Source organism: Centroberyx affinis, unplaced genomic scaffold (genome assembly GCF_046629955.1).
Source record: "Centroberyx affinis isolate AG114_WGS23_722 - 3 ecotype Tasmania unplaced genomic scaffold, CSIRO-AGI_Caff_v1 ptg001751l_1, whole genome shotgun sequence".
Taxonomy (NCBI): Eukaryota; Metazoa; Chordata; class Actinopteri; order Beryciformes; family Berycidae; genus Centroberyx; species Centroberyx affinis.
Genome location: NW_027280153.1, coordinates 76,940 through 86,793, shown reverse-complemented (window position 1 = coordinate 86,793; position 9,854 = coordinate 76,940). Strand labels below are relative to the sequence as shown.

Here is a 9,854-nt window from a genome sequence, read left to right as displayed (position 1 = left end):
TGCGGCAGGTGGAGAGAAAGAACGCTAGACTAACACTTAAAGTCAGTGGTCACAATACAGTCGACAGTCAGCGGTGACGGGAGGCGGCTACGCCCGAGCGGCTCTCCCCGAGCAAGACCGCCGCAAAGACTTGTCAAGGAGTCGAGGGAAGAAAAGTGTAAGAAATACCTTGGATTTTTCCACAAAGAGAGAGAGAGCGAGAGAGAGAGAGAGATCGAGAGAGAGAGAGAGAGAGAGATCGAGAGAGAGAGAGAGAGAGAGAGAGAGAGAGAGAGAGAGAGAGAGAGAGAGAGAGAGAGAGAGAGAGAGAGAGAGAGAGAGAGAGAGAGAGAGAGAGGAGAGATCTAGACGGGGGGGAGACGCATCCCTGGACGCTGCGCTGTCACAGAAACACCGTTACAGATAGTCACCGCAGTCAAAACCACGATGGGGAACAGAGCGGCACTCTAAATCCATCTACAGCCTTAACAAATATGGACAACGCAGGAGAACAGGGAAGTAACTGCTGGAATCTAACCACACTCCAGCAAACAGACAAAAAAGAAAAAAAAAAGAAACACCACCTTGCCTAATTCTATTGTCTTTAGGCAGCGGCAAATATTGCCACTGCTCTGCCAGATATGAGCTCACCATAAATGATTTCTGAACCATTGAAGTTAATATACATATATCTATATATACTTTTTATACATAAGGAAAAGTAATATATAAACCGTGTATGTATGTATGCATGTATGTTTTGTATTGTATGTGTATATATATATTATACAAGCACACAGAACCAGATACATGTCACATCCATCGCACATGGCAATCCAAAACATGTGCCCAGGAATATAAAACAAAAATTAAAAACAAGGTTGAGTAAAACAGCTCGCTAACCATTTAAAAACAACCCCGGGCAAAACAATTAAAACCTGCCCAAACCTTCCCCCGCAAGTGGACTGCTTCTTTCCACATACATCAGGATCATCATGCATCCGTGTGTGTGAATGTGCATGTGTGTATGTGAGTGTATTCATGTGTCTTTGTGTGCGTGTGTGTGTGTATACGCGTGCGTGAGCCTCATGCCTAGTCTGCGGAACTGGAGGTCAATGTGGAGGCGAAAAGTGAGAGGTGAGGGGTGGGGAGACCCTGGGTGATCCTAACCATACTCAGGCCATGCACTACAGGAGGAACCAGGGGGGTCCGGCCAGGGGACGCAGGGGTCAGAGGTCAAAGGTCAAAGGATGAGGACGTAGAGAAAGGGAACAATGTGAGGGAGGACAAGAGAGAAGGCCAGATAGTATTAGTTAAATATGGGAGGGGCGAGGGGAACAGCTTAGGACTTCATGACCCTTTTTCTACAGATTGTCCTCTTACAAACATTAGCAGGCTAGCATTGTGTATACATGTACAGTGTACTTTTATAATGAGTACAGTCGACAGCCCCCCCTCTGCCCCCGTGCTCTGCCTCCCTGCTGAAAGGACGCGGAGAGATGTCTTCGACAGAGGATGGAGTAGAATTCAAACAGCTGGATGGGGGCCGGTCGGGGACAAAGAGGCAGATAGGGGATGTTTGGTTTGTGGTTGTGGTGTGGGGCCGTTTGCCAGCTGCTGAACCCCGACTGCGTCAGCATTGCTCCGCTGCTGTCGGGGGGTAGAGTAGAGCAGGGCAGAGCAGAGCGGAGCGGAGCTCACCCCCTGGCCGGGGCGATGGAGGGGCCGTGGGCTGGGGCTGAGGCGGCGGTCTGGGGGCTCAGGAGGTGGAGTTGGAGGCGGAGGCAGAGGCGGTGGTGGTGCTGGGGCCTCGCTCTGTGCTGCTACCGTCTGCAGACAAGAGGAGGTAGACAAGAGATGGTTACTCGCTGTCAAACAGTCCTCAAAACAATCACCTTACGTTAATCAATAGAGAGAGGGAGGAGGCAGACAAAGACAGAGAGAGCAAAGAGCAGGAGGCTGTGTGTCCATTGGTAAACTCTTTACAACACCCGCTCAGGGGAGGCGGTGCTAGACACTCCCCCCGCCCCTCAACAGCTACTATGAGCCTATGCAAGGCACTTAACCCCCCAACTGCTCCAGTGAAGCTGCCCCGTGGCAACAGTATAACTGACAGGTTGTGCTGGGCAGCTCCCAGGTGTGAATGTGTGTAACTGTGTGACTATGTAGCAGTGCGTTGCTGGAAAAGAGCAAGCATGCTCAGTCAACTATTTTTTTGTTATTTTTAACAAAAAGGACTGCTACATTTTTTTTGGTGGTCAAAGTGCTGACTATTGGAAGTGAAAAATATTTCCGCTTTTACTAAAAGAGTACCACACTTCAAACGAGCTTTAAATTCATCAACAACAGAAGCCGCAGCCTGTGATTCAAACAAACATGTTTGGAGCTGCTTGGTGCCTGGTGGACAGTGTGGCTCTGACCTGTGGTGGCAGAGGCGTTGGTTGGGGTGGAGGCGGCGGCCTGGCTGCGGGCGTGGGCAGGGATGAGGATGGAGGCCAGGGAGGGATTACTGGACAGCTCTGAGAGAGAAGAACAACTTACAGCACATTGCCAGATCACAGCTTTACAAAGCTACCTGTAGCTCCTGGATAAGAGACAGACATTACAACAGATGTCTGCTAACAACGGAAGCCTCCCAGAGGTGACATGTACTGCTAGAAGATAAGATAAGATCTTAAAAAATTACAAACATTGTTTTTTTCCAACAGAGAATAGCTACTCATGGCTAGATAAATGAATACAAGTATAAAGATCCACTTCTGTCTACATACAGAGGGAAATGCAATGGCAAAAGCAACAGGTGATAGAGAAGAAGAGATAAACACAAAGAATATTTGACAGAAAATAATGAATAAATAGGAGAGAAGGGTTGTCTGTCGGTAAGCTAGTGTCAGATTGTATGACAGCACAGTCAGAGAGAAAGGTTGAGACTGGCAAACAATAGAACCTGTCATTAGTGTGAAACTCTCACTAATAGGAATACTTTTGAATTGAAATGTTCCAATTTTTGAAAGTATATTGAAACAAGGGTTTGACTGGTAAAGGTTTTTTCAAGGCCAATACCAATATTTCTGGATTGAAGCTGCTGATAGCCGATATTTTGTACTGATAGTCAATATCTTTAATTTTGTCAATTTCCATGCCAAAAAAGTTACAAAGATTTTGTGTTTCTCCCAGAATTTTATTCTTGGCAAGGGTCTGGGTCGGTTAGGTCAGCAGCTCGTTAAGGCCGGGTGAGGCAGATTTCATTACAGGTTTTACCGACTGCCACCCCTGAGGCTGCAGAGTAAAACACTCCCACACCACACTGGAATGCTTTCTCAGGTCAGCAAACTGAAATACAAATAATAAAAAATGTAATCTTGCGTAATTGTGTAGAATTTGATCAAAACGCTGCATTAGAATCAATTTAGGCTAAGGGCTTCCCATAGACAAACAATGTAGTATCCAACACTTCTCTGCACATGTTAACAGTTTCTGTTTCCGCTCAGCAGATAGACAGACAGACAGACAGACAGACAGACAGACAGACAAGAAGATGAAGTCAGAGACCAGCTAACAAGCAAGAGAGTGACACTTATGCGTTCATACCCTGGGTGGTGAAGTTGAAGAGGGAGGGCTTCTCTCTCCCGTTGGGCAGTTTGACATTGGGGTCGCGCAGCTCGTCAAAGAAGGAGTGTGCACAGGCCTCCAGCGGGGTGAGGCGGGCCGTGGGCGTGTACTCCAGCAGGCGAGAGCACAGGGCGATGGCCTCCGGGGGCGTGCGCGGCCGGAACACCTAAAAACCAGTTGGACCCAATGTCAGAAGTCAGCAGTGACCTTATAAAGTCTATTCCATTGAGCAGTGGTTCTCAACCCTGGTCCTCAGGGCCCTGAGTACTGCTGGTTTTCTATCCTACCAGCTAGTTCACCTGGTGTCCCAGGTGTAAACAGTCCCTGATTAGATGCTAGAATGAAAACCAGCAGGACTCTGGGTGCTGAGGACCAGGATTGAGAACCACTACCCTAGAGCAGCCAGACAGAAGACACGCTACATTCCAGTATTACTCACACAAACATGAAATGAACTTGTGTCCTCAAAAGGAATAGAAGATGAAGGAATGATCTTCAATGTATCAAATGAAACCTACTGTACAGTCATTCATGGAAGGCCAGAAGTCTGCAGGTTTTCCTTCCAGCCAAACACCAGAACAGCTGATTTCACTGATTAGCACACCTTCAACCCGAGAAGAGGAACTAATCAGTGAAATCAGCTGCTGTAGTGACTGGCTGGAGGGAAAATCTGCGTACTCTTGGCACATGATTGATCACCACTGGCGAAGGCACATAAGTGAATTAAGAGCTCTGACTGAGTGCCATTGCACAGAACGACCACAGCAGGGCGCCTGAGAGGCTACCACGAGGGCCTGCTGCCTGCTGATTGGATTACGCCGTTATCCAATGCTAGAGCAGTGGGCGGGACCGCTGAGGGGCATTCAGGAAGAGAGAATGTTCCATTTAAAGCCTACAACAGGGAAACCACCGTTTACCGCCTGTTTGAAGTTCCATATAACTTAATACATGCACTAAGATGAGAGCATGAAATGGAGAAGTATCGTCTGTCTGTTGTTGCTAGGTTAAACTGTCAATCTGACTGACAGCAGGACTATAAAGCAGGGCAGAGGAAGGACATACTACCCTCTTGCACTGACTGAGCGGGATGGACTGTTAAGTCAGTTTGGTTCACTTTAGCATCCAGAGGGTCTAGTAGGGGCAGCAGGGTAGCTAGTGGTCAGAGAGACTGTGCTGTAGCTGAAATGACACAGGTTAGACAGCCCCAGCTGTGTCAAACAGCCATGTCAAAGTGTCCTTGAGCAAGACACTGACCCTTATCTGCTCACTCATTGACAATCACTCTAGTGTCAGCTCAATGTCAAAAATGTACATGTAGCATAATGTAAATGTAACATAGTAGGTGTCACCCATGCACACTCAACGCTACCCAGACAAGGGCAAAAAGCCTTTTGACAAGGACGAAAACTAACTGTTTTGCATGGGTTGGTAATCACTGATCAGCTGATTTACCATCCAACATGGAAAGGCAAGAGCGCCTCATGTGCAATGGGAAAAACCAATGCAATTACTACGAGAGAGTTAATTTCCCTTCCCCACATCAGTCTATCTTCATAGGGTCTGAAGGGCTGAGGGGCATCTCAGAGGCAGGTGCGGGGCTATTAAGGCCCAACACAGCGCTGCTGGGTGGATGTGATAAGGCTGGATGAATGTGGACAGACAGAAACACAGACAGACAGACACACATACAGGCAGGCAGGCAGGCAGGGAGGGAGGCATGCAATGCAAGCACGGGTAAATGCTGGAGGGGTGGGTCTTAAAGAAGTAAAAGGGTTCCTGTACCTGTTGACTCACCTTAGTCCAAGGATGTGCCTTGATCTGGGGAAATTTGAACTCAGTGTAGTTGGGGTTCATCTCTCGGATCTGCTCTCGAGTCGGGGTTCCAAGAACCTGGAGCACAGAGGCGGAACAGAAAGCAGGGGAAAGTCAGAATCAAGGGAGGATAGGAAATAGAGATAGAGTGACTCAGAGGACATCATGAAAGTTTGTTTCTTTAATTACTATACACTTTTGACAGAGGAACAGACCCTGCCGAAGATCATATATGAAGACCGTACACCCTATCAGCCCCAGTCAGTACCTTGATAATTTCAACCAATTGATCCACTCCACTGTCGCCAGGGAAGATTGGTTGTCCTAGCAACAGCTCTGCCAGCACGCAGCCGGCTGACCACACATCTGAGGGGAAAGGCGGGTCACGGAAAAGAAAAGGAAGTGAGAATACAAGCAACAAAGGACCACATTTTGACACCAATGAAGACAATCCACTACGGTTAAGCATTCACCTGCTGAGGGTGATTTTTAAACTGGCTGGAGGTTTAGCGTAGTGTAAATGTTGATTATACCGGCCGGAGTCACCCTACCTATGCTGGAAGTGTAGTCGGTGGCACCGAAGATGAGCTCCGGGGCTCGATAGTAGCGAGAGCAGATATAGGACACATTAGGCTCTCCACGGACCAGCTGCTTAGCACTGCACACAAGATGAGAGCAAATCATCATCATCATCATCATCATCACACCCTGTGCTGCATTTTGAGCAAAAAGGGGGAAAATATGGACACACAAGGAAAAACTTTTGTGTAACAGGAGAGTTTTTGCTCTTTATCCTACCAAAGTGCCAAAGAGCAACACACTGCTACCTGCTCACTCAATATTCCTGCACATTAAACTCTTAGGCTGCCAAACTAAGTCTAACCACCTCAAATAAAATATGTATACAGATTCTGAATTAATTCCATTAATTCCTGTTGCTGGGTGCACAATGGTTTGTCCCTGACCACAGCTAGTGAATACAGATTTATTATAAGCATTATTTTTTATATCAGATGGCTGACCAGAGAAATTATTTCAATGTGGTGTGGAAGTATTTTACCAACCAGAGGGATAGCAGTCTGTAAAACCTGCAATGAAACCTGCCTCACCCTGCCTGATGGAGATGGTATTAATCTCAATATGTTTAATCCATAGGATCCTTGGGTAGAACTCTACCGACTGCAGCAAGATAAATTAAGCAATAGAGCATTACGGAATAAGTGCGTGATCCCAGCGTTCGGACCAAAGCCTCTATAAAAACCAGGGAAAGCCCTGAAACCTGATAACTGGGCCTGATGTGACTGGCTACTGCGCTGTTCTCACCTGCCAAAGTCACAGAGTTTGAGCACAGCGGTCTCTGGATCCAGCAGCAGATTCTGGGGCTTGATGTCCCGATGGCAGATACCAAACGAATGGATGTAAGCCAGGCTCCTGAACAGCTGGTACATGTACAACTACACATTGACACACACACACACACACACACACACACACACACACACACACACACACAACGTTACAATTGCACATACAGTTTTCAGACAAGTGCACAGCAGTGTTTCCCCAGTAATCTTTTTTGTAGCAGTGGTAATTAGGAGTCATTTTGGTTTTGATTTGACGTCTGTCCCTATTTAGGGTCCTACTTTTGGTTCCAGTGCAGGTTGTAACAATGGAAAATGTTCTTCTTCATACTTTCTAAACATTAAGATTAGACTTTTTGTGGGGAACATGTTATAATTTATAATTAGTTCTAATGTAATTGCTTAAATTTTGTTCCATCTAGCAGTGCTGGTAATGCTCTTGCTGAGTCCACCCCCAGCTTGCTGATAAAATGAATTTGAGGCAAAACAGGGCGTCACCAGGGTCAGCTTGGTAAAATTCCACTCTTCCCATGGTCATTCTCGCAGAGTGCCACAGAGTATACATAGGAAAGGTGATTCTTAAATTCTTTGTACAATATTACGCTATTTCTTTAGAATACACACACTTGTAAGAGCTTCTGCATAAAATTGTGTCACTTGTCAGTTGTTCTATATTTACATATTTAGGTATCTTTTTTTTTTTATCCAACAGAGAATGTACTGAATGGGCAGGAGATATTATCGTTTTATTTCAATCAGTTAAACTTAACTAAGCAACTAAGCATAAGTAAGGTCATCCATTTATTTGCCAGAAGAAAAAATTGATTCTTTGTCTTAACAGGAACGGTGAGCCAGGGTGTGCCAAGTCTTAACATCCCATATTTCCATGCGTATTTATAGTGGGGAGTGTGGTTAAAGGTAACTAGGAGTGCTGCTCCCTCTCTGTGGGACTGACTAATTGTAGATGTTGCAATTATTGCAGTGAGATAGGAAAATCATTTGGATTGAACAGACAGGCAATGCGCAAACAGTTTTCTGCCTTCACATATTATTCTCACATTGATTTCACACGTCTGGCACAGCCAGGAAGTGTACGGGCAACTATTTGAAGTGCAATAACTGATCTGTGTGCACCTCATGCCCACACAGTGTGGATCAGACAAGTAAGATTCAAGGTAACAATTCTGTGCATAAAAGCACACTCCCAGCAGTCTACCAAGTAAGCAGTGAGTCTTTATCTTAGACGTAGATAATCATATTCACCGCTGACCAGTCCCACATCTGCTCCTGTCTGGTTGCTGTCATTCTTGCTCTTATATATATATAACAATAAACTGGCTGGTTGTAAAAAGGCAGTCGACCAGATAGGATATAGAGGCCTGTAGGAGCTCCAGCAGTCAGTGAGCGCACCTGCAGGTCAGTCTATAAAAGTCAGTGAGATAGCTTGTCGATGAAGCGGGATGCACCGGTTCTTGCATGTTCTGAAAAAAGCTTCTGAAAGAACATGGGTGGAAAAAAGGCACAAACTAAAAGGAGAGTGCACACACACACACACACACACACACACACCTACCTTGACAAAGACCATGGGCAGGGTCTGTTTGGCTCGGCTGTAGTGTCTGGCCACTCTGTAGACCGTCTCAGGAACATAGTCCAGAACCAAATTCAGATACACCTCATCTTTCTGTCGGACAGAAGGAAAAACAGAGGTTATACACATTGTTGTATGCACGTGCACACACACATAAAGTGGTCAGGATTAGAGCTGCAACGATTAATTGTTTAATTGATTAGTTGTCAACTATTAAATTAATCGCCAACTATTTTGATAATCGATTAATCAGTTTGAGTAATTTTTTAAGAAAATTTAGTCAAAATTCTCTGATTCCAGCTTCTTAAATGTGAATATTTTCTGGTTTCTTTACTCCTCTATGACAGTAAACTGAATATCTTTGGGTTGTGGACAAAACAAGACATTTGAGGACGTCATCTTGGGCTTTGGGAAACACTGATCGACATTTTTCACCATTTTCTGACATTTTATAGACCAAACAACTAATCGATTAATCGAGAAAATAATCGACAATGAAAATAATCGTTAGTTGCAGCCCTAGAGACTTCAGTGGCCTCCACCTGCTCAAAGGCTTCTCGTCAACTCTAGCTGTTAGTGAATTTAAATACCACATAATTTCTGAATTTGCCTATACTTCAAAAAATGACCCCTCATGCTATAGCATACCCCCCGCCATGATAACAAAAATCACTAGAATAATCCTAAAATATCTCTATGGGGATTGATAGTGTGGCTGCAGTAGGCTACTCAATAGTGATTTTATAGTATCAAACCTTATCGTATTTTATGGGTTTTTTTTCTATGGTATCACCATAATATTTTTATAATATTCTAATAGTTGATATTATAGTAGTTTTCTTGTGACTTCTATAGTATCCTTCTTAAATGTATTATAGGATTACTATATTTATTTTTCGTAAGAGAACAGTCGATTAAAATATCTTTAGCCTACTGAAAAGATGTGTTATTAAACTCACCGGATCGAACACCTTTCGGATACTAGTCCACCATCTGGGTTGCAGTTTGTAATCCAGCTAGTGTGCTGCCTTCCCGTTCTGTCGGAAATTCAGAATATGAGGAGAACACACATGAGCGACCCAACAAAATGCTACCTAAGACTGGGATGGTCGTAAATTTATATGATACTCAAGTTGCCGAGATGGGACGTTTAGGAGGCGGAGAGTATGGAAGCCATTTCAGCAGTTTATGGTAAAAGTTATATATTATACCGTACCACAACATTTGGCTAATATCTTAATTCAAACATCAACGTCAAGCATTTTCTCTTCTCTTCTCTCTCTAAATTATGCTGCTATATATAAAGTAGCTGTGTCCTGCTTGATTCCTAAACTAATACAGCGGCCATCAAAGTCTACTTTTGTAACAGGATCAACTGTGTTATTATTTCCGACCAGAAGCACTGCAAATGGGTGTCAAGTCGTATAAACTTGGAAGTTTGATGCTTACGAGGAGTACCTGAAGGCACCAGTAGTACTGCAGCCACCATCGGTGCTGCT

At 44.8% G+C, this 9,854-nt stretch overlaps 1 protein-coding gene across 1 annotated transcript; it reads right to left on the bottom strand.

Annotated features, from left to right (window-relative positions):
• Positions 1-355: 355 nt before the first annotated feature.
• LOC139652062 (glycogen synthase kinase-3 beta-like) lies at positions 356-9,844 on the bottom strand. The gene is made up of 9 exons (XM_071528999.1): positions 9,833-9,844; positions 8,338-8,448; positions 6,727-6,857; positions 5,955-6,061; positions 5,672-5,769; positions 5,386-5,481; positions 3,571-3,757; positions 2,400-2,498; positions 356-1,809 (listed from the first exon to the last, which is right to left on the bottom strand). Exons 1-9 carry the CDS (start codon positions 9,842-9,844, stop codon positions 1,739-1,741), a joined length of 912 nt encoding a protein of 303 aa, XP_071385100.1. The 3' UTR covers positions 356-1,738.
• Between the last annotated feature and the right edge of the window lie 10 nt (positions 9,845-9,854).